General features: G+C 48.1%; 1 protein-coding gene across 1 annotated transcript in view; it reads right to left on the reverse strand.

The window, feature by feature from the left end:
• Positions 1–7764: 7764 nt before the first annotated feature.
• The window catches only part of NKAP (NFKB activating protein), an 80433-nt gene continuing 62650 nt past the window's right edge, over positions 7765–25547 (reverse strand). The window contains exons 8-9 of the mRNA XM_029607834.1: positions 23925–24074; positions 7765–8742 (exon numbers count right to left, since the gene is read on the reverse strand). Of these exons, the coding sequence (XP_029463694.1) occupies positions 8568–8742; positions 23925–24074 (325 nt within the window). The 3' untranslated portion in view covers positions 7765–8567. The remainder of the gene's footprint in view (positions 8743–23924; positions 24075–25547) is intronic.

Genomic DNA, 25547 nt, shown 5'->3' on the forward strand with positions numbered 1-25547 from the left:
CATGCCAGAAGATCTTTGGTCGCCGGGTCCAGGGGGTACATGGCTGCCAAAGCTCGGCCTCCTTTGAATGTGGACTCTGGGGCATTCTATTCCAGGTCAATCAGCTGTTGTGCCGCTTGTAACAGAGGGAAATAGCGAGAGGTCTGACGAAGACCCTCCAGCAGGGGGTTCGGTTTAGGTTCCCCCAAAGTACTTGGGCCCGGTATAGCGAGCTCCGTCAGACATTGGGTGACCAGGTCCGGGAGCTCGTCTTTTGCGAAGAAGCGTCTCATGTTCGGTGAGGCTCTGTCCCCGGGGGGAGCTCCCCCTCTTCTAGGGGCTCGGCTTCCTCTTCAGAGATGTCCGTGTCCCCATAGGTGGGGCTTCTGGGTAATGGAAGCCTTTGTCTAGGTCTTGAAGAGCCTGGGGCCTGAGGGTCCTCCAGTGGAGCATGTGGCTGACCAGCCGGAGGTTCAGTTTGCATTTGAACAAAGGCGTGAATCCCCTTGAAGAACTCCACCCATGAAATAGACGCTGGATTCAAGCTGAGGGGCGCTGGTTCCCTGGGGGTCCCCATCTGTGGGGAGGTCCCACTGGAATCTGCTAGGTCCAGGGTACTCCCTGAGGAGCTAGTACTCGGCCCTGGGTGGGACTGGCCCTGAACTGGATCTCCCAGGGCCTCCTCACACTACGTGCACATAGCATCTGCCTCCTCGCTTTGTGTGGCTCTGATGTGGCATGCTGGGCAGAGGCCTTGAGCTTTTATCCATTTCTGCTGGTGCCATGCTGTCGGTGCTGAGTTGTGCGCGTAGCTGTGCGTTCAGCCGTAGATATGCGCACAGCTCTGTGCGCGTAACTTATGCGCACAAGGTTTTATGTGCATGTAAGTCTATGCGCACAAGTGTTTTGTGCGCCTAATTCAGTTTTGTACGCTCGGGCCGGGCGGCGAATGGTGCGGCAAAACGGGCCAAGATGGCGACGGCGAGCACGCGGGCAATATGGCGACCCCTTCGGAGGGTCTCCACGTGGGTAGACCCTTGGAAATAACCGGGGCCTGGCCCTGCTAGGGCGGATCAACCCGGTGGCACTGGTCCTAGCCGGTGGCCTGTGCTTCTTCTCGATCCTCGGAGACCGGATTAAGCAGAAGATTTCTACCTTACCTTGTCTTCAGCACTTCCCGGTTTCGTCCCGTGCAGTCTCCGGCTGCGGGGGGAGAGGACAAATACCTTCACCGCAACACTCGAGGGTGCACCCGCTGCCTCTCAGCCGCGCCCGAGGATCGGGAGCTAGGTCCTCGCTGCGATTCAGCCGCTGGACCGAGGCTTACCTCCGAGGGACCATGGAAATCACTTCGGGAATCTCAACTGGGGGAGGGACCCGAGGGTATCACCGCAGGAGAGCGGGGCTCGTCTTCAGGTAGGTTTCTCCTTTAAAATTTGGTTTTCTTCTTTGAATTTGGTTCTAACGCTTGAGAGCGTGCAGATAGTCCCTAACTGCTATGGAGACGGAAAATACCGAAGAGCTGCACTTCCTGCAGGGGTATATGTACTAGGGGAAGACGTCAGATTGAAATCTGATCAGTCTCCAACTGCTAGCAGGAGTACACTATACCCATTGGTCCTGAGTCCGTCTGCTACACACTAGGAAAGTGAATTTATCCTGGCTTCTTTTTAGGTTCTATTACTGCCTTAATGTATCAGATTATGTGCTACTGTACAATCTCATAATAAAAATTTTGAAACCAATACAAGGATGGCAAAGAAACTACCAACATGCAGTGACAAAAGTGTTTATGGAAAGCCAGGGCATTCATGGGCTGTTCTCTGCATTACCACCTGGCACCAGGTGCCTACGGTGTAACCCTGTACACATATTTCCGCGCTATTAGACTCCAGAAGTGTCCAGACATTCTTTACACCCAGGAAAGGCCCTGGTAAAGACAGTACGAGTCATTTGGTTCTCCTCTGGTGACAAATCATAGCTTACAGGAATAATACTTTCAATTTTCTTCTGTGTACCTGCTTTGTACTAGCTCAGTGCCTCTGCTGTTGCTGGTTTTAAAAATATTTTAACACAATTTCTATGCAAAGAAAACAGAATTTGTGTCATTTCTAGAACTATTAATCTCAAATAATAGGGGAGTAACTGTTTAATGGCAGCTGGCCAATGAGAACTATAGAAAGAACACACTCCAGCTTTTGCTGTTTTTCAGCCAGCAAGATGATCGTATAGCCTAGCAATTAGAGCAAGAGGCCACTGGCAGTCCTCGAGAGCCAAAAACAGGCCTGCTTTCCTTAATATGGATGAGAGAAATGTACATGCACTGCCTCCATTGTATGCAGAGCTCGCTTATGCATATTCATTGTGGATATTCTGAAAACCAGAGCCGTTTGTGGCTCTTCAGGACCAGAGTTGGCCACCCCTGAGCTACAGTAATGGGTTGAGAAGCAGAAAACCCAAATTAAGGTCCCATTTCTGCCACTGGCTAGGACTTCAGACAAATCACAGCGTCTCATTGCCACAGCTGCCCACTGCAAGTGCAGTGGGCAGCTGTGGCAGGGAGATTCATTGCAACCACATGTAGCAGAGAATAAATAAAAACAGGTCTCCATTCTGAATCATCACTTGGCAGCAGGAGCTCCCACATCCTCATCCTACAAGTTCCAGACTCCTCAAAGCTGTAAGGCCGTTTCTAGCAGGGCTAGAAAAAAAAAATATGGGATTTGATCCCTGGTGGCAATACAAACTATGTTTAAGGCTTTTGCCTTCCGCCACTGTGGATGATAACATGGGCGCTCACCAGTGCAATCCTCCTGCCTGTCACCACACAGGAGACATTCCTCAAGAGACACTTTTATTTACAATACAGCAGTTTTGGTGCCAGAAGGGTCACCACAGGAATATATTGCACAAGCCAGAATTATAAAGTAGATAATTATGTTCTATTGCAAAGTAGATATTATATAATAAATACTTTTTAATACCGTGTCTTCCAAAAATGGATGCATTTGTTTGGGGGAGGCTTTTGCTGCAGTGGGGGCAGGACCTGGAAGGGGAAAGGGCTGCAGGTCTGGCAGGTGTCAGCATCAGCAATGCTCAGTTGTTTATCAAAACTTGGTGCCAGAGGCAGTTGCCCGTGTTGCTTATACTTAACTCGGGCCTGCGACAGTCCATCTAGAAGCCATGTCACCTTACCATGAAACGCAGGTATCCAAGCTTGTTATAATGGTTGGTAAGGATAAATGAGATGTTTGCAAAGTTGTTAAAGAATATTGGTTAAATATTTTCACAAATGTATTCAAGGGGGATCATAACAGGAACAGGGCCCATGGTAAGAACATAAGAACATAAGAAAATGCCATACTGGGTCAGACCAAGGGTCCATCAAGCCCAGCATCCTGTTTCCAACAGTGGCCAATCCAGGCCATAAGAACCTGGCAAGTACCCAAAAACTAAGTCTATTCCATGTAACCATTGCTAATGGCAGTGGCTATTCTCTAAGTGAACTTAATAGCAGGTAATGGACTTCTCCTCCAAGAACTTATCCAATCCTTTTTTAAACACAGCTATACTAACTGCACGAACCACATTCTCTGGCAACAAATTCCAGAGTTTAATTGTGCGTTGAGTAAAAAAGAACTTTCTCCGATTAGTTTTAAATGTGCCCCATGCTAACTTCATGGAGTGTCCCCTAGTCCTTCTACTATCCGAAAGAGTAAATAACCGATTCACATCTACCCGTTCTAGACCGCTCATGATTTTAAACACCTCTATCATATCCCCCCTCAGTCGTCTCTTCTCCAAGCTGAAAAGTCCTAACCTCTTTAGTCTTTCCTCATAGGGGAGTTGTTCCATTCCCCTTATCATTTTGGTAGCCCTTCTCTGTACCTTCTCCATCGCAATTATATCTTTTTTGAGATGCGGCGACCAGAATTGTACACATTATTCAAGGTGCGGTCTCACCATGGAGCGATACAGAGGCATTATGACATTTTCCGTTTTATTCATCATTCCTTTTCTAATAATTCCCAACATTCTGTTTGCTTTTTTGACTGTCGCAGCACACTGAACCGACGATTTCAATGTGTTATCCACTATGACACCTAGATCTCTTTCTTGGGTTGTAGCACCTAATATGGAACCCAACATCGTGTAATTATAGCATGGGTTATTTTTCCCTATATGCATCACCTTGCACTTATCCACATTAAATTTCATCTGCCATTTGGATGCCCAATTTTCCAGTCTCACAAGGTCTTCCTGCAATTTATCACAATCTGCTTGTGATTTAACTACTCTGAACAATTTTGTGTCATCTGCAAATTTGATTATCTCACTCGTCATATTTCTTTCCAGATCATTTATAAATATATTGAACAGTAAGGGTCCCAATACAGATCCCTGAGGCACTCCACTGTCCACTCCCTTCCACTGAGAAAATTGCCCATTTAATCCTACTCTCTGTTTCCTGTCTTTTAGCCAGTTTGCAATCCACGAAAGGACATCGCCACCTATCCCATGACTTTTTACTTTTCCTAGAAGCCTCTCATGAGGAACTTTGTCAAACGCCTTCTGAAAATCCAAGTATACTATATCTACCGGTTCACCTTTATCCACATGTTTATTAACTCCTTCAAAAAAGTGAAGCAGATTTGTGAGGCAAGACTTGCCCTGGGTAAAGCCATGCTGACTTTGTTCCATTAAACCATGTCTTTCTATATGTTCTGTGATTTTGATGTTTAGAACACTTTCCACTATTTTTCCTGGCACTGAAGTCAGGCTAACCGGTCTGTAGTTTCCCGGATCGCCCCTGGAGCCCTTTTTAAATATTGGGGTTACATTTGCTATCCTCCAGTCTTCAGGTACAATGGATGATTTTAATGATAAGTTACAAATTTTTACTAATAGGTCTGAAATTTCATTTTTTAGTTCCTTCAGAACTCTGGGGTGTATACCATCCGGTCCAGGTGATTTACTACTCTTCAGTTTGTCAATCAGGCCTACCACATCTTCTAGGTTCACCGTGATTTGATTCAGTCCATCTGAATCATTACCCATGAAAACCTTCTCCATTACGGGTACCTCCCCAACATCCTCTTCAGTAAACACCGAAGCAAAGAAATCATTTAATCTTTCCGCGATGGCCTTATCTTCTCTAAGTGCCCCTTTAACCCCTCGATCATCTAACGGTCCAACTGACTCCCTCACAGGCTTTCTGCTTCGGATATATTTAAAAATGTTTTTACTGTGAGTTTTTGCCTCTACAGCCAACTTCTTTTCAAATTCTCTCTTAGCCTGTCTTATCAATGTCTTACATTTAACTTGCCAATGTTTATGCTTTATCCTATTTTCTTCTGTTGGATCCTTCTTCCAATTTTTGAATGAAGATCTTTTGGCTAAAATAGCTTCTTTCACCTCCCCTTTTAACCATGCCGGTAATCGTTTTGCCTTCTTTCCACCTTTCTTAATGTGTGGAATACATCTGGACTGTGCTTCTAGAATGGTATTTTTTAACAATGACCACGCCTCTTGGACATTTTTTACTTTTGTAGCTGCTCCTTTCAGTTTTTTTCTAACAATTTTTCTCATTTTATCAAAGTTTCCCTTGTGAAAGTTTAGCATGAGAGCCTTGGATTTGCACACTGTTCCTTTTCCAGTCATTAAATCAAATTTGATCATATTATGATCACTATTGCCAAGCGGCCCCACCACCGTTACCTCTCTCACCAAGTCCTGTGCTCCACTGAGAATTAGATCTAAAATTGCTCCCTCTCTCGTCTGTTCCTGAACCAATTGCTCCATAAAGCTATCATTTATTCCATCCAGGAACGTTATCTCTCTAGCGTGACCCGATGATACATTTACCCAGTCTATATTGGGGTAATTGAAGTCTCCCATTATTACTGCACTACCAATTTGGTTAGCTTCCCTAATTTCTCTTAGCATTTCACTGTCCATCTCACCATCTTGACCAGGTGGACGGTAGTATACCCCTATCACTGTAGTCTTCCCTGATACACAAGGGATTTCTACCCATAAAGATTCAATTTTGTATTTAGTCTCATGCAGGATGTTTATCCTGTTGGACTCTATGCCATCCCGGACATAAAGCACCACACCTCCTCCCGACTGCTCCTCTCTGTCATTGCGATATAATTTGTACCCCGGTATAGCACTGTCCCATTGGTTATCCTCTTTCCACCATGTCTCTGAGATGCCAATTAAGTCTATGTCATCATTTACTGCTATACATTCTAATTCTCCCATCTTACTTCTTAGACTTCTGGCATTAGCATACAAACATTTCAAAGTTTGTTTTTTGTTTGTATTTTTATTCTGCTTTTTAATTGATAGGGATAAGTTAGAATTTTTTAGCTCAGGTGAGTTTTTAGTTACAGGCACTTGGACTACTTTTCTAATTATTGGAACCTCACTGTCGGGATGCCCTAATTCTAATGCATCATTAGTATCCTTTAAAGATACATCTCTCCGAACCATGCGCTGCTGAGCGACTGTCGGCTTTCCCCTTTGTTCTAGTTTAAAAGCTGCTCTATCTCCTTTTTAAAGGTTAGCGCCAGCAGTCTGGTTCCACCCTGGTTAAGGTGGAGCCCATCCCTTCGGAAGAGACTCCCCCTTCCCCAAAAGGTTCTCCAGTTCCTAATATGCATGTCACACAGAATATATCTAAAAGTGTTAACCAAGATGAAAATTGCCAGACACCTGAACATAAAGACAAAATCAGGGCCCCTTGTCTCCTGTGATGCCATGGCAGGGGCCACAAAACCTGGCCCTTACTGCAGCATAGTGAGAAAGGTAGGAGCTGGATCAGGGAGGTGGCTGAACACGTTCATCTTCAACTTTCTCGCAGATTCCCCTGCGCTATTTGGTGAGAGGAGGGGCACCTTGGGCCACATCCTTCCCGCTTCCCTCTCTCCCCCCGGGCCTGGACAGAATTTTGAGCCACATGGCATTATGATGTCCCGCTTGGTTTAAAGCATGAGTTGGGCCCCGGCAACAGAGAAGGAGGAGGAGGATGTTGCCTAATGCACCACTGCTCTTCTCCCTCTGTTGATCCAATCAGTGCAGGATTGGTGAAGGGTATTGGCAGGTGAAAAAGGGGGGCGGGGGGATTGATGAGGTTGGGTGTGTGAAGTGGTTAGTGTAGCTGGGTTCAAAAAAGGTTTGGATAAGTTCTTGGAGGAGAAGTCCATTAACGGCTATTAATCAAGTTGACTTAGGGAATAGCCACTGCTATTAATTGCATCATTAGCATGGGATCTTCTTGGTGGTTGGGTACTTGCCAGGTTCTTGTGGCCTGGTTCGGCCTCTGTTGGAAACAGGATGCTGGGCTTGATGGACCCTTGGTCTGACCCAGCATTGCAATTTCTTATGTTCTTACGATTGGGTACAGGCGATTACCTGACCAAGCAATGCCTTCACTCAGTCCCACTGCAGGGTGGTCCGGCAAGATGCGTGTTCAACCTCGCTGTTGCACACCTGAGTCATAAGCTAACCATGACACACAGTGGTCTACCTTAACTACACTTCCTAAGGACTGTGGTGCTTACATACTTTCATTCTGACAATGTAATTAGAGCAATGTACACCATTTAGAGGGACATTTAAAAGTTCCCTCCGTTAACTAAATGCAGAAGTTGCAACTGGACCCCACACCGTAATAACTTATACAACAAGCTGTTGCATGCCACCCACTTTTAAATTCACTAACACTTGATAGGCTATTATTGGGCAGCACAGCCATAACTGATAAGAATGACTACTGTATGTGTTGAAAGAGCATTTTAATATGAAAGGCCTTTTCCATCCCCTTCAGGAGACACTTCTACCTAAAATAAAAATTACATCCTCAAGAGGAGAAAAGTAAAGTGCTATAAACAGCTGAGTCTGCTCAAGCGAACTAGCTCTTTAACTACACCGTTTGGTCTCTTCAGAAGTCCAGTTGTGGTATAGCCTTGTGGCTCAGTGGTACTGCTGCGTGCAGCCATGTGGAAAACCCAGGTTGTGCTCCTTGGGCAGGCGGGGGATGCTGCAGGGGCAGCACTCACAGCTTCTGGGGGAAAAGGGAATCTCCGTCATTGCTCAATGGTGACACCTAGTGGCCAAACTTAGAGTACATTTGGACCAGGCTCAGGAGAGGCCATGGCCTGTCACTGCAATCGCTGGGCTAGCTTGGGGATGTGGTATAAATTATGGGGAAACCCCCAGATATAAGTAAGTGATGACATATGGCATTGCCAGGCAATAGCTGCCAGCTCCAATTCAGCTAGAATTCCAAAAGGAGCAAGAGAAAACTTCCCCACAAAAAAAAAGGTCAATCCAGTCCAATCACAGTACAGAAAATCTGAAACCACCTTTGGATATGGCAGACCTGAACTACAGAGTTAAAAAAGGAAAAGGTAAATGATGAAAACAGAAATAGTGAGAAAAAAACAAAAAGGAAACAATCTTACAAGCCTACTTAAAAAAAACTAAACAAAGACAAATGGCCATGACACCAGATCAAAGAAAAGGAAAGCCTGTTTATAGAGAGTTCCAGCAGAAAAGAGTCTATCCAATAACGCCAGTCCTCATTTGTCTTCTTTGCCCTTGGTCTTTCTGTACACCATCTCCCGGAAGCTGGCCAGGATCTTGTTCTCTCTCTTCCGCCTCTCCTCCTGGTTGAAGGAGGCCAGGGCTCGTTTCTCATCAGCACTATAAATCTGGTTCTCTTTACGCAGACGCACAGCCTCCATGCGACGATGCCTAAAGCAAAACCAGGCACTCATTACAATCGTTTGCCTCACATTTCATGCACTTCTGCCAATTACAAACCTCTGGGAAGGGGCTTAGAATGCTGGGAGGGGAATCTGCCCTTCTGATTGGTCCACACACTTCTTTACTTAAGCAGTTCCAGAATGTTCATTGTGTGATATTTAAAACAAATTTTAAGATAAAATGAATGATTATTTCTGCAGCACTTTAATTTAAAAATGTCAGTGCAGGATTTAAAATACTTTTAATGAACTCAAAAGTGGAGGAATAATGCCCTGATGGATTATGACCCCTGATTTTGGCTTGGATCAGCATTTCCCATCACAGCAATTATTTTTCCTTGAACACTCCTCAGGCCTTCATTGTGTTGACTGATTAAGAAATTTAATAAATGTAAATGTATATGTATCTTTATGTACTGTTCTGCAAAGATTTTCTCACAGGATTATGGGCAATGAGCTGTTGGGAGTTCCTGAAGAATCCTGCTCCATAATACTAAGGTTTTATCTGTGCTACCAACACAAACCCATTACAGCAGCAGGGAGCATGGCAGTTTCGGATATGGTAACATTAAACACAGAGGTATTGGTTGGCATGGGCACAGGAGGCACATGTACCTGAATTTCAGGACAGCTCTCTGCTTCTTGCTCCAGCCCCTCCCTTCCCCTCCAAAAGGCCTTCCAGGAACAGGAGGAGAGAGAGTGATCCTGGAGCAGGCACAGAGCAAAGAAGAGCTGCTCTGCTCCCTAATCCAGCCCACTTCCACTCAGGACATGAGGGGAGGGGTGAGGTTAGAGCAGAAAGAACAGAGAAAGATGAAACTTCTTCCTACTCGTCTCTCCCATCCTAGCAGCATGCAGGGAACAAGAATGGAAGGGCAGGCACAGGAGCCAGCTAAAGGCAGAGTGGGGGAGGATGAACGACACTCCGGAGCACAAGGCAGGAAACTGTGAATAATTTATTTATGGGGAGGCAGACACAGTAAACTGAATAGGGGTGAATGTTGGTGGTGCGAGAAAGGGGGCATGCTTGAAGGTGGGTGTGCAAGAGGGAATTTATGCTGTATATCTGATAAGGAAGGGGTGAATTTTGGGGGCAAGGCACAAAAGAAGTAAATGTTGGGGTGATGAATGCTATCTCCTCCCTCATTTCCCTGAAGTCAGAAATACAAAGTCAGCTCTGATACCTTTGTTTCCCAAGGTCCATGCTGCCAAGTGATCTGCAGAAGGTGTGAGAGGACTGAGGCTGGGGTGCAGGTAGAGAAATAACCAGAGTAGGGGGTACAGGGGCACAAGACCTAGAGAGGGTGCAAAAGAACTGGTGGAAATGGGATGGTGGTGCAAGAAAGTAGGATATGTAGGAGTCTGTGTGAAACAGAGCCAGTAATTGTGATGGAAGAAATTGTGTGTGGGAGAGACTCAGAGGTGGTGAAATTGGGGAGAGTGACAGAAAATTAGAGATGGAGATGGGGGAGAGGGAGTCAGAGGTAATGACTGGGGAGGGAGAAGAGTCAGCGAGAGATACACACAGAGAGGTGAGGGAGACTGTGTAAGAGTGCTCACGAGGATGTAGGGGGAAAGGAGAGAGTGAGTCAGAGAGAGGGTGATAGAGGGGATAACGGGCTGAGGAGCCAGATAGGAGTGGAAGGGAAAATGTAAGAGGGGGTGAGAGGGACAATGTGGGGATGATAAGGAGTGGTGACAGACATAGTAAAGCGGTGGGTTTTTAGGGAGAAGATTTTTTTTTTTTTTTTTTAAACTTGCCCAATATAAGACCAGCGGGACTTCGGTTACACTAGGGCCCTGTGATTTTACAGGATCATTCTTGGGAGGCTGATCATAATTAGTGAATTTAATTATTACAATCTCGGGGTGTGAGGAAGGGGGAAAGAGGGGTCCGAGCCCTAAGAACCTAACAATGCCTCTTCTAAACAAACCCGTTAACGTGCATATGGACTCCAATTTTACTTTTCTCTCCCATGGCAGAGAGAAGCAGCTCTGAAAATGTAGGTAAAAAAGAAAAAAAGAAAGATGATATTCATGGACAGATTTGGTGCTTTGTGTTTGAGAAGACTGGGTATTATTGGACAGTGACTTAATCTGGTAGATAATGTGTATAAAGTTGATGTATGGGTGTTCAATTGGGTAAAAATTGTTTTGTTTCAAAATAAAAGTCTACTAGCCTCTCAGCCCTGTTAGTTAATATATATCTTCAGCCATTAGCTTATCTTTTATCATCATATGGGCAAGTGTTTTGTCATGCACTTTGTCTTGCCATACAATGGGGATGAGAGTTTACCAGATAAATTATTAAGGGGCCAATATTAAAGTATATCCAGCTATGTAAGGGGCAGATGCAATACAGTGCACTCAGCCGAGCACATTGTATAACCCACAGTTGGACGAGGGATAAATAGGCGCTAATCCACCCCCTAATGCAATAAGGGGATTAAGCGCCTATTTAACGTGCATCCGACGCGGAGTGAATGAAATAGCGCTCATCACATGCAACTGCATGTGAACGAGGCTATTACTTATTCAATCCACATGCAAAAAAATAAATGTGTGTCTCAGACCCTAATACGCGCTGCAGCTTTTTCGCCAGTATCCAGAACAACTGCTCTGTTAGAAATGAGGCTTCCTCTTAATATTGAGATTTAATATGTTACAATAATTCAACATACATTACTGGACAATGTGTTAAGTTCTGAATAAAGCTGTTCAGCTGATTGGTTACATTGAAAGACGGTCACGTCCGCGGTATCTATAGCAGATGCATTGATAAGTTGCCCCTGAGGCAGCTCGACTGTGAGCGAAACTCAGCCAGAGTCGGGCAAGTTTTAATAAAGGTCTTTTTTATACACCGATGTCCATCCTTTTTTTTTACTGCTACACAGCAATCTTGGATCGGCTTCCGATTTGTTTTTTGGCACCACGGATCAGTCCAGACTCCTGGGTTTTGCTTCCCCTCCAGCAGATAGAGACAGAGAAGTTTTTGATTGACACTGCCCTATACCTCGAGGTGCCACCTACAGTCCATCAGTATTACACTGTATCCAAGCGTAAAGAATAACCTTAGTAAAAAAACTATTAACAATTTCGCCCCTTAATGAGCAGAGGGAAGAGAAATCTATAATGCATACAACAAATCCTGCTTATACTCGTACCCTAAAAAGGGGAGCAGAAACCTGTGTGAACTTTTCAAACAAATCTGCAGAGCAATCAATAATCACTGACTGTTTCCCCAACTCTGAAATGGGTGGAACTCTGGACTTATCCATGATACTACAGGAACGAAAATTAGCAGGTAAGAACCAATTTTCCTTTCCCTGTACATACCCATATCAGACCAGATTCCTGGGATGTACCAAAGCTTCCCTAAGTGGGGTGGGACCTCAAGAGTCCTGCTCGGAGCACACCTTCTCCAAAACCCCCAGAATCTGGGGCCTGGACATCCAACTGATAATACCTAGCAAAGGTGTGCAAACACTTCCAAGTAGCCGCTCTACAAATCTCCTGTGACGAAACTTGCTGACACTCTGCCCACGAAGCTGCTTGTGACCGGGTAGAATGAGCTCAAAGACTGACCGGAACCGGACGACCCTGAACAATATACGCAGAGGCAATAGGCCTCCTTCAACCAGTGTGCGATGGTGGCCCTAGAGGCCTTGTGTCCCCTCCTGGGGCCACTCCACAGCACGAAAAGATGGACCGAAGCGGAGGCTGCTCGGAACCTCCAAGTAACGCCATAGAACTCGTCTCACGTCCAACCTTCGCAAATCTTTAGACCGAGGATTAGAAGGGTCCAAGTCTGGAAAGGAAGGGAGTTCCACTGACCGATTCAAATGAAAGGAGGATACCACCTTTGGAAGAAAGGAGGGGACTGTCCTCAACGAGACTCCCATAATCCATAAGAAGGGCTCCCTATAAGACAGGGCCTGAATCTCCGACACCCACCGAGCTGAAGAAACAGCCACAAGGAAAACAATCTTCAAGGTAAGATCCTTTAATGTCGCCCACTTAAAAGGCTCAAAAGGTGATGTACACAGGGCCCTGAGTACCAAATTCAAGCTCCACGAAGGACAAGGACTTTGGACTGGAGGGCTCAAATGTCCCGTCCCCCCCCACACACACACAGAAAACACACCACGTCCAAGGCAACTCCCCGTACTTTTCCATGGAAACAACCTAGAGCTGCTACCTGGACCCTCAGGGAACTAAAGGACAAACCCTTAGCCAGGCCCGCTTGTAAGAAGACCAAAACATCCCCAATAGAGGCCCGGGTAGGCTTGACCTTGTGGTCCATGAACCAGGACTCAAAAACTCCCCACACCCTGACGTAAGCCAAGGAGGTAGAGGTTTTTCGAGACTGTAAAAGGGTATTAATCACTGCATCCAAATAACCCTTGTTCTTCAACCGCCGCCTCTCAAAAGCCATGCCGCTAGACAAAAGCGTTTGTCCTTTCCAACAGGCGATACATCAAAGGGCCGTCCACAGCTAGGTTGACCAGATCCGCAAACCACGGATGCCGTGGCTATTCCGGTGCTACCAGAATCACTTCACCCGGATGAGCTTCTACTCGGTCGGCAAGGTGTTGCATCAACGGCCAAGGCAGAAACACGTACAACAGGACGTCCCTTGATCAGGGGAGGACTAGAGCATCTACTCCCTCCGCTCCTGGCTCCCGGCATAGACTGAAGAACCACGGGGCTTTGGCACTGCGGAATGTCACCATCAAGTCCACGCTCGGCCTGGTCCACTTGTCGCATATGAGGCAAAAGGTGTCGTCTGAGAGCTCCCACTCTTCGGGATCCAGTTAGTGGCAGCTGAGGAAATTGGCTTGAACATTGTCTACGTTGGTAATATGAGATGCTGATATCCTGTCCAGATGCCACTTTGTCCAGCTGATCAACTCCTGGGCTTCCATTGCCACCGGTCGACTCTTTGTTCCCCCCTTGGTGATTTATGTAGGCTACCACTGTAGTATTGTCTGACAGAATTCTGACCGATCTCCCCCGCACCAAAGGAAGTAGGGCCTGCAGAGCCAATTGAACAGCTCTGGTTTCTAACCGGTTTGATCAAACCATGAGGACTCCCTCACTGACCACTGGCCCTGCACCGCTCTCCCCTGACAAACTGCTCCCTAACCAGAGAGGCTGGTATTGGTGGTGACAACTGTCCAAGAGGGGATTTCCAAGTCCACATCCCGCGCAAGTTGTCTGGGAAGAGCCACCAAGCGAGGCTGGAACGCGCAGATTCCGTAAGAGGAAGTGGAAGCTGAAATTGTTCGGAAACCAGATCCCAACAAGAGAGTAATGCTGACTGAAGAGGTCTCATGAGCAAAGGCCCATGGGACTAGTTGGAGAGTGGAAGCCATCAAACCGAGAACCTGCAAGTAATCCCAGACCCTGGGCACACATGCACTTGAGCCTGCAGCTTGGTGATCCGCTCCTCGGTGAGGAAAACCTTGCCCAACCATGTTGAACAGAGCCCCTCAAAACTCCAAGGACTGGGAGGGAACCAGATGACTCTTGGCCAGATTGACTATTCAACCCAACGACCTCAAGAGCTGAAGTACTTGGTGCACCGCCGTCTGACAGAGGACTTCCGACTTTTCTCGAATCAGCCAGTCATCCAAGTAAAGATGAACCAAAACACCCTCTTTCCGGAGAACTGCAGCCATGACAACCAAGCATCACCTTGGTGAATATCCTGGGCGCTGTCACGAGCCCGAAAGGCAGAGTGCAGAATTGAAAACGATCGCCCAGGATTGCGAACCTCAGGTTCTTCTGGTGGACAGATGCTTATGTGCAAATACTCCTCGGTCAGGTGTAGCAAAGGTAGGAATTCCCCCTTGTGGACCGACGCAATCACAGACTGAAGAGTTTCCATTTGAAACCGAGGCACCCAGAGAGACTGGTTAACTTTCTTCAAGTCGAGGATGGGTTTGGGAATGTGCCCTCCTTCTTGGGATCTACAAAGTAAATGGAAAAGCGGCTCTTCTCCGTTCTTCCGGGGGCACTGGCACGATGGCGCCTAACTCCCTGAGGTGCCTCACAGTGTCCCTCACCGCTAGACGTTTTTGTTCATAAGAGCATGGGGAAATCAGAAAACGCTCCCAGAGGGGGCCTGAGCAAAATCTAAAGCATAGCCGTGTTTTATGATATTGAGGTCTCTCTGGTCTGAAGTTAACTTGGTCCACTCCTCGAGAAAGAGAGACAACCTGCCTCCTACTACCGGAATGGAGGAGTGAACCAGCATCGCCTCATTGGGAGGACTTGACCTCTCCCGTACCCTGGGCAGCCCCATCTCTGCCAAGTCACCAGCCCCCAGCCCCGAAGAGGCTGGTTCCAAGAATGCTGTCTGCCCGAGTCCCATCGAGAAGAAGAACCGGACGATCTGGAGGCCCAAAACTTCTGATTTCCTCAAAATCAAGAGTGAGGGGGAAAGAAGCCCCTCGCCTTGGGCTTATCCTCTGGCAGTTTATGGACCTTATTCTCCCTGAGAGATTTAATCATGTCTTCCAAATCCTTTCCAAAAATCAATTTGCCCTTGACAGCAAAGAATCCAGTTGAGCTTTAGAAAAAACATCTGCAGACCAGTTTCTCGGCCAAAGGAGTCTGAGGGCAGAGACAGCCGTAACCATAGACCTGCCCGAAGTGCGAAGAAGATCATATAGTGCATCCGCGCTGAAAGCCACTGTGGCCTCCAGCCGCCCAGCCTGAATAGCCTCCGCCTCCGAGAAGGACATTCCCATTTGTAACTGCTGCACCCAGCAAAGACTTGTTTTCAGTGCAAAACTGCTACACATGGCTGCACGCACCCCCCAGAGACAAAACCTCAAAGATCTTCTTAAGCTGCACCTCTAGCTTTCGATCCTGGATATCCTTAAGGGCTGTCGTGCCCATCATTGGGATGGTGGTCTTCTTGGTAACCGCCGACACCGTCGCATCCACCTTGGGAACCCTGAGGAGGTCCAGTGCCTCCTCTGGCAGAGGGTACAACTGATCCATAGCCTCTATGACCTTGAAACTTAAGTCTGGAGTGTCCCACTCCTGAAATAATAGGTCAGTGACTGACAGATAAAAAGGGAAGGACCGAGTCGGACCATGGAGACCCACCATGACCAGATCCACAGCTCCCATCCGAGAGTCATCCCGAGGGGCCTCAATCCCCAATTCTTCCAGAACTGCGGGAATAAGCGGACTCAGCTTGTCCTTGTGGAACAAACACACCACCTTAGGGTCATCCCCCTCAACCATCAGGGCGCCTGCCCGCGGCTGAGTTTGATTCTGGTCGCTCAGATCCGGAACTGCCCCGATGATCCTGTGGCCACATCTCATCTGTCGCCGAAGCCTCTGACAACAAGTCCCCCGCGGGTTGAGAAGGCGAGGTCCTAAGGGGACGCCTGGACCGTGCTCCCCTCTCCCTCTGGGAGTCTTGGTCTCTTAGGGGCCGAATCTCCCTCCTTGCTAGGAGCTGAGGGCACTGTGGCAGGCCTTAAACAGGCCCCTCTAACAGAATGCTGTCCAGCTGCCTTCCTGGCTTTAAATGCCTTATGAAGCAGCAAGAAAAACTCCAAGGAGAACTCAGAGGAGGAGTCCAAAGCCCCCCCAAGGGGCCCTCCTCCGAAGAAATTGTCGAATTGGGAGGAAATCCGTGCCCCACCCCCTGGAGGCGCCTAGCTTTAGGATAAGGGAGGAGGGGAGTTCCTCTTCCCCACCGTTAGTCCGCTCGCGCGTTCTGAAGCCGACAAAATGGCCTCTATTCCTGCACTCAATGGAACGGGTCTGACGTGCCTGACTGAGCCTCCCAGGCTCTCGGCGCGCACTCAATCACTACCTGCAGAAGTCCCCGAGGTGCCCTGCCCCCTGGGGAGGCACCCGGAGCACAAGCCAATGCGTAGCATCAGAGACGCTGAAAAAAAATAAGAATGGCAGTAGAAGGACAACAGCAGCAGAAAGATTGTGCTGGGGGAACAGAGAAGCCCCAGTAGGCAATTGCAGCTCCTACCTGAAAAAAAATCAAAGCTCTTTAATTTTTTTTTTTTTTCAAACCTGAAGGCTCCCAAAAAAGACCCTTGGTTCTGCCTGGAGGGGGAGTGAGCCGGGGATCCCTGGTATCTTCTCTGGCCTGCTGCTACAAGGGCAAGCCTACAGGGTCCCGGCCCTACTGCTCCACTGCCTCAACTACCAGGGGGGATGGTCCCTCCAGGACTTAACAAACCCTTGGGATGCTCAGAAATCTTCACTCCTTGACTTCTCCTATACTTTTCTATTTTTTTTTATTTCTATTTATCAAAGACTGTAGGATTTTGCACCTCCACCATCTCCTGGAGACCGAGAAATACTGACAGACTGTAGGTGGCACCTCGAGGTATAGGGCAGTGTCAGTCATAAACTTCTCTGTCTCCATCTGCTGGCGGGGAGGCAAAACCCAAGAGTCTGGACTGATCCGGGTACGTGCAGGAACTTTGAATTGTATGCAGCATATACATATATACATTTTTTCAATAAATACAATAAAACTCATTGAGGTGCTCCTTAGTCTGGGTGAATAATCAAGTTTTACAGTGTCCCAGTTACTTAAAATGACATCATCTCAGTCATGTAACAACTTTCCTACAATCGCAATAGGTCCAGAGACACAGAAATGCACTTCTAGGATTGAAAACATTGAAACCTGGGGATCTGACAAACGAAGAAGAATCAAAGAAAGCACAGCATACACATTTAAGGAATCATCCTGCAGACTATATTTAAATAACAAATGATTCATTGCATTCACTCGTGATTGCAATTTGCATTAACATTTTTAGTAAATAAATGCTTTCCCATCTATAATGGAGAAATTACTTACCTGATAATTTCATTTTCCTTAGTGTAGACAGATGGACTCAGGACCAAAGGGTATAGTGTGCTCCTGATAGTAGTTGGAGACGGATCAGAATTCAATCTGACGTCAGCCCTAGTACATATACCCCTGCAGGACGCCATGCTCCTCAGTATTCTCTTTGAAAAGCAATTGTGGATATATGTGTGACTGAATAATTTGATTAACTTGGTTAACTTTGATTAACTTGCATAACTTGGTTAACTTGATTAACTTGAACTGGTTGATGTGGTTATAGCTGGAGACCGCCAGTGCACTCAACCGAGAAACGCCAACACCCAGTAGGTATGGATGTCCTAATTAGAGGGAAGATTGGTTTACCCATGTTTGACTTGCTCTCGGGGATTGTCCCCCGAGGTTTCCGTGACTGTCGGCAGCTGTGGGCGGGATGCTGAGTCCATCTATCTACACTAAGGAAAACAAAATTATCAGGTAAGAAATTTCTCCATTTCCTAGCATGTAGCAGATGGACTCAGGACCAATGGGATGTACAAAAGCTACTCCTGAACCGGATGGGAGGCTGCCTGTGGCCCACTTAGTACTGCCCTTGCGAATGCTGTGTCCTCCCCGAGCCTGAACATCCAGGCGGTAGAACCTAGAGAAGGTGTGGCTGGAGGACCATGTCGCCGCCCGACAGATCTTGGCGGGTGACATCCACTTGGTTTCCGCCCAGGACATTTATTTATTTTATTTATTTATTTGGATTTTTTTTATATACCGAAGTATAGCGTTCTGCCTTCACTCCGGTTTACAAGATAACAACATAATACATACAGTTAACTTAGAGCCTTATTTAACATTCAAAACGTAGAACCTTATTTAACATATTAATTTAAAATTTATATGAAAAAGATATTCCTTAAAAGAGCTAATAAATCAATTCTTGTAATAGCATATAGACCAAAAATAACAGCGTAAGTGTTAAACAGGAGTCTTGTTTCATCGGTGATAAGGGTCTGAATAGGAGATCGGAGTATGTAGGGTGAGGCAGGTAATGTCTTGGGATTGGAGTAGAATGTCCACTCCACTAGAGCCCAGGACATTGCCTGGGCTCTAGTGGAGTGGACCTTGACTTGTAGAGGTGGAGGCTTGCCTGCCTGTACGAAGGCCGTCTTGATGACTTCTTTGATCCAGCAGGCTATGGTTGCCCGCGAGGCTGCTTCCCCTTGTTTCTTCCTGCTGTGAAAGACGAATAGGTGGTCCGTCTTTCATCCTTTCCAGGTATCAAACTAGGAGTCTGCCGACATTAAGGTGGCGAAGGCGGCTAGATTCTTCTGAGTCCTTATGCTCGTCTGGCGATGGCAGCGAAATGGTTTGGTTTAGATGGAAGTGAGAAACCACTTTTGGGAGGAAAGAGGGGACGGTGCGTAGCTGTATGGATCCCGGTGTGAACCTGAGGAATGGTTCTCGACAGGACAGTGCTTGAAGCTCGGAGATGCGATGGGCCGAACAGACTGCCACTAGAAATGCAGTCTTCAATGTTAGTAGTCTGAGGAACAGATCGCGGATGGGTCTGAAGGAGGTTCCCGCTAGGAAGTCTAGGACTAGATTGAGATTCCATAGAAGCACCAGCCACTTTAGGGGTGGTCGGATCTGTTTGACCCCTTTCAGGAAGTGGGAGATGTCCGGGTGAGAGGCTAGGCTGCCGCCCTCCATCTTGGCTTTGAGGCATGCCAACGCGGCCACCTACACCTTGATGGAGTTGAGGGACAACCCCTTCTGTAAGCTGTTCTGCAGGAATTCCAGAATCGTGGGAATTTTGACTGTCCGCAGGAGGATGTAGCAGTCTTCACAACAGGCTTCGAATATTCTCCATATCCTTATGTATGTTAGAGATATGGAAAACTTGCGTGCTCGGAGCAGGGTGTCAATCACTGCCCCCAAGTATCCGCTCTTCTTCAGGCGAGTCCTCTCAATGGCCAGACCGTAAGAGAGAATCGAGTTGGGTCTTCATGGAGGATCGGGCCTTGCTGGAGCAGATCCCTGTGCGGAGGTAGGGGGAGAGGACTCCCTGTCAGTAGTCTTCGCATTTCTCCGTACCACGGCCTTCTTGGCCAGTCCGGGGCCACTAGAAGTACTGGTCCCCTGTGGTGTTCTATCTTGCAGATGATCCCGCCCAGTAGTGGCCACGGAAGGAAGGCGTATAGCAGGGTTTCCTGTGGCCAGGCCTGGACGAGGGCATCGATCCCTTGGGATTGTGGTTCCCATCTGCGACTGAAGAAGTTGGGAACTTATGTGTTGGACCGGGTTGCCAGGAGGTCCATGGCTGGTGTTCCCCAACAGTTTACTATCAACTGGAAGGCTGTGGCCAACAGCCTCCATTCCCCTGGGTCTAGACTTTCACTGCTGAGGTAATCTGCAGTGACGTTGTCTTTTCCCGCAATGTGGGCGGCTGAGATCTCCCGTAGGTTTGATTCCACCCTCGACATTAGGGGGTCTATTTCCAGGGACACCTGATGGCTCCTGGTTCCTCCCTGGCGGTTGATGTAGGCCACTGCTGTGGCGTTGTCCGACATGACTCTGACCGATTCGCCCTGGAGTCTGTGACTGAACCGTAGGCAGGCTAGTCTGACTGCCCGTGCTTCCAGTCGGTTGATGTTCCATCCCGATTCTTCTTGTCCCATTGCCCTGGGCAGTCAGTTCCTGGCAGTGGGCTCCTCACCTAGTAGGCTCGCATCCGTGGTGAGAAGGGTGCAGGTCAGCGGGGATAGGCTTACTCCCTTGCTCAGATGGTCTTCTTGTAGCCACCATTGTAGCTGGGTTCGAACCTCCTCCGGGAGCTGGAGGCGGACGGAGTAGTTCTGGGACATCGGATTCCATCGTGACAGTAGGGAACGATGTAGGGGGCCGCATGTGAGCTCTTGCCCATGGGATCACTTCCAATGTGGATGACAGGAGGCCGAGGACTTGGAGGTAGTCCCACACCTTGGGGTGAAGACTGCTTAACAGGGTTCGCAACTGGTTCATCTCCTTGTAGGAGTTAGGATGACCTTGTCTTGTCTGGTGTTGAACTGGTCTCCCAGGTATTCCAGAGATCGGGAGAGCTGCAAACAGCTCTTGTTCGTGTTGACCACCCACCCGAGGTTCTCCAATAGAGATTTGACTCTGGTGGTCGCCTGATGACTTTCCTCTGAGGATTTTGCCCTGATCAGCCAATCGTCCAGATATGGGTGTACGAGGATTCCTTCTTTCCTCAGAGTCGGCGCCACTACCACTATGACTTTGGTGAATGTTCGTGGCGCTGTGGCTAGCCCGAAGGGTAGTGCCCGGAACTGGTAGTTGTGGTCCAGGATCGCGAAGCACAGAAAACGCTGATGCTCGTGGTGGACCAGGATGTGCAGGTAGGCTTCTGACAGATCCAGGGATGTGAAGAATTGTCCCGGCTGTATCGCCCTTATGACCGAGCGAAAGGTTTCCATGCGGAAGCGAGAGACCCTCAGATGACGGTTGACGGACTTTAGGATGGGTCGGAACGTACCCTCTTTCTTGAGAACGATAAAATAGATGGAATAGTGCCCAGTATTTTGTTGTTGCGTGGGCACCGGCATTATGGCCTTTAAGGCAAACAATTTGGTCAGCGTGGTTTCCACTGCCGTCCTTTTGGAGGAGTTGTGGTAGGGAGATTTCATAAATTTGTCCGGAGGGATGTTGTGGAAGTCCAGATAATATCCCTCTCGAATGATGGTTAGGATCCACTTGTCCGAAGTTATCTCGATCCATCTTTGGTAGAATAAGGCAAGCCTGCCCCCTATGGCTACTTCCTGTGGATGGGCCGGTTGATTTTCATTGCGGAGTGTGGCTGGGGCCTGGACCAGAGCCTGCTCCCCTTTTGTTGTGCTTGTTCCGAAAGGACTGGTCCCTGCCTGCGGGGCGAGATGCTTGATATGTACTCTTGTACGGTTTGAAGTGCTGTGATCCCCTGGCCCTTAGATGTTTGGGGAGAGGGGCGCTGGCTTCTCTTGTTCTTGTACTCCGGTAGCCACAGTAGTGGGGATTCGCCCCATTTGTCAGTTAACTTCTCCAGTTCGCTTCCGAACAGGAGGGTTCCCCTTAAAGGGCATTCTCGTGACTCTCGTCTTGGACGTCGCGTTGGCTAACCAGCTTCGGAGCCAGAGTTGTCTTCTGGCTGCCACAACGGACGAAACGCCCCTGGCTGCGGTGCATACCAGGTCGGAGGTCACATCCGTGAGGAATGATACTGCTGGTTCTAGTGCTTGGACAGGCGTGGTAGCGTTCCTGGTCTTAGATAAGCAGGCACGTGTCACCATGGCACAGCAGGCCACGATCTGTAGTGACATAGCTAAAACGTGGAATGACTGTTTGAGGATGGATTCCAGACGTCTGTCCTGGGCATCCTTAAGTGCTGCTCCTCCCTCGACTGGGATGGTAGTGCGCTTTGTGACTGCACAGACCATGGTATCTACTTTGGGGAATGCCAGGAGATCTTTGGCAGCGGGGTCCAGGGGGTACATGGCTGCCAGGGTCTGCCCCCCTTTGAACGTGGCCTCCGGAGACTCCCATTCCAGGTAAATGAGCTGTTGGACGGCTTGTAGCAAAGGAAAATGGCGGAAGGTTTGGCGGAGTCCCTCTAGGAGGGGGTTCATCTTAGGTTCCCCTGTGGCACTTGTGCCTGGGATAGAAAGCTCTTTCAAGCTGTGCGCCACGAGGTCTGAAAGCTCATCTTTGGCGAAGAACCGCCTCATGGTTCGGTAAGGTTCTGTTCCTGGAGGGATTTCTCCTTTCTCCAGGGAGTCTTGATCCTCGTCCAAGGTGTCCATGTCCCCAATGCTGGGGCTTTTGGGCGGGCGAGGCACTTCTCTGGGTTTAGAGGGTTCCAGGATGTTAGGGTCCTCTGGGGGAGACTGTGGCATCAGGGGCGCCACTTGCATGTGGACAAAGGTATGTAGGCCTTTGAAGAATTCTACCCAGGAGAAAGAAGCTGGGTCTAAATTGAGAGGCACTGCGTCCCCGGGGAGCCCTGTTTGAAGGAGGCTCCCACTGGGGGTAGCGAGGTCTGGTGTACTGTCTGTGGATCCGGATCCCAGTACCGACTGGGGAGGATCTTGGGCTGGATCACCCAGGGCCTCCTCACACTGTATACACAAGGCTGTGGCCTCTTCGTGCTGCACAGCTCTAATGTGGCATGCTGGGCAGAGCCCCTGAGCCTTGAGCTTCTTGTCCAGTGGGGCCATGGCTTGTGCGCGTAGGATTGCAGAAACCTCCGGTTAGTGCTTTCAAGACTACGCCGGGAGGCTTAGTTGTGCGCTCCGGGTGCGCCTAATTTGTTCATGTAGGTCGAATGCGCGCTCAAGAAGATGCACGCGCCGCTGTGCACACGGGGTTTACTTATGCGCCCGGCACGGTAAAATGTGTGGCTATGCGCCCAGCGCCCTCGTGCGTGTCGCTGTGCGCATGGCACTTATGCACACACAAGAGATTTTGTGCGCACGACTCGCCTCTGTGCGCACGGATCGAATCGGCAGACAGGGCGGCGATCAGGCGAAAATGGCGACGGCGACCACGCGAGCAATATGGCGACCACCTTGGAGGGTCTCTACATAGGAGGACCCTCGTATCGGACCGGGGTCTAGCCCGGAAAAGGCTGATCAACCTGGTAGCACTGACGCCGGCTGGCGATCTGTGCGGCTCTTCGAGTCTGAGACTTTTAGGAAGTTTTCTACCTTATCTTGTCTCGGCGTTTCCCGGTCTCGATCCGGGCGGTCTCCGCGCTCGAAGTTGCACCCGCAGCCTCTCAGCCGCGCCCGATGTCGGGGGCTGAGTCCACGCCGGGAACCGGCTACTGGACCGAGGCTTATCTCTGAGGGATCGTGGAAATCACCTCAGGAATTCTCAACTGGGGGAGGAACCCGTAGGTATCACCGCAGGAGAGCGGGACTCGTCTGTAGAGGTAAGATTTCTTCTTGTTTTGGATTTCTTTGGTTAGAATACTCTAACACTGTGCAAACGTGTATAGAGTCCTGTACTGCTATGGAGATGGAAAATACTGAGGATCATGGTGTCCTGCAGGGGTATATGTACTAGGACTGATGTCAGATTGAAATCTGATCCGTCTCCAACTGCTATCAGGAGCACACTATACCCATTGGTCCCGAGTCCATCTGCTACATGCTAGGAAACGTGGTTTTAAGATGCGGCATGGGAGAGGCTCCCCTTCTCTCTGAAGGAAAAGAAATACAGGAGGAGGAGGAGGAGTACATTATCGGGCCCTAGTTATTTTTTTAAATTTTTTAGACTGCTTTATCAAATAACTCCAAACTTACCTGCTACCACTCATGACGTAACCGGAACTTTCAAATGAAGCAATCTCTTCACTGGTCAAACCAATTTCACCTCTCCGCGGGATCCGCTTCCCAGCCTTAACATACTCTGCCATGGCTGCACCTTCACCTGGCAGCAGGGCATGTCCATAGCTATAAAACACCAACATGAAAAATAAGTAGAGGCTGCTGCCAGCCAGAAACTGGAAAGTGACACGGCTTGGCTGGTTCTCAAGAGCACACAAGCACTTGGTAAGCAACACAACACACCTTCTCCCCTTCCTCAAAAGGCTTCACGATTACTTAAGTAAATTCAGTTTTCTCTGCAATTGAACATTTTCAGTGAACTTACTATGTCTAAAAGCTGTTAATCAATCACTAGTGAAGAAGTACAAAGAATATGTTCCATGCACTAGTACAGAGAAAGAAATCTTTACAATGGGACACCCTGATTCTTATACATTCCTCAGCACATGAAAGCAAGTTTTCTTACTATAAATGTATTCTTCATGGACAGCAGAATGAAATAGCCATGATACAGGGGGTGTCATCATTTGACAGCACCAGACGGACACATCTCTTTAGCGCAATAGAGCTTTTGCTATTGAGAATGTGCAGGAGAAACCATGTGCACATTGCCTTGTGAGCTCCTCAGACAATATTAGAGTTAAATAAAGCTAGGTTGTTGAATCTCCAGGGAAGCAGGTGGGTAATTAGCATGGCTAAGTCATCCTGTTGTTTATGAAGAATACAGTTTATGGTAAGCAAACTTGATTTCTCCATTAACAAGTTGGGCAGAATTAGCCATGATAAATGGGGAGTCCCAAACTGAGAATTGCAGCAAAGCACTTACTGGAAAGCAACCTGGACCCCACCGTAGAAAGCAGACTACTGGCAAACAAGCTACACCAAAACTGTTTGTCGAAAATTACTCTCTTCTGGATAGGTTGGTCTAGACAGTAGTGGAACATAGAGATGACAGTCAGTTTTACAGATGATTTCTATGAAAACAGCTGTAAACAGAGCAATAAAAATGTATGGCTCTGACTTGATGAGCCTTGACAAAGTCTACATCCAAAAGGCCAGTGAATTCGTAGCAGTGTGTGATATTGCCAACTGGACAAAGAATGAATGGCCACGCTACTGACAGACCAATGGGTTCATAGAACATAAATAGCTGAGAAACACAGAAACATAGACATGACAGAAAAGGAGAAAATGGTCCATCCAGTCTGCCCACAAGCTTATGGTAGTATCTGCTGCACCATGCAGATTACTCTCATGCTTATCAGTTTCCCAGACCGTACAAGTTAGGGCCCTCATTGGTTGCTGTTCAAATCCAATTCCTCCTTTTCCCCTGCCGTTGAAGCAGGGAACCATGATAGAGTTGCATCAAGAGTATGAAAGCATATTGGTTAAGGGTAATAACCACCACACCAGCAAGTTACCCCATGCACTCTTTTCATCATTTCCATCCTCTAGCATTTAGGGATCCACATTTATCCCATGCCCCTTTGAATTCTCTCACTGTTTTCATCTTCACCACCTACTCCGGAAGGACATTCCAGGCATCCACCACCCTCTCCGTGAAGAATTATTTCCTGACGTTGGTTCTGAGTTATCCTC

Source organism: Rhinatrema bivittatum, chromosome 6 (assembly GCF_901001135.1).
Source record: "Rhinatrema bivittatum chromosome 6, aRhiBiv1.1, whole genome shotgun sequence".
Taxonomy (NCBI): domain Eukaryota; kingdom Metazoa; phylum Chordata; class Amphibia; order Gymnophiona; family Rhinatrematidae; genus Rhinatrema; species Rhinatrema bivittatum.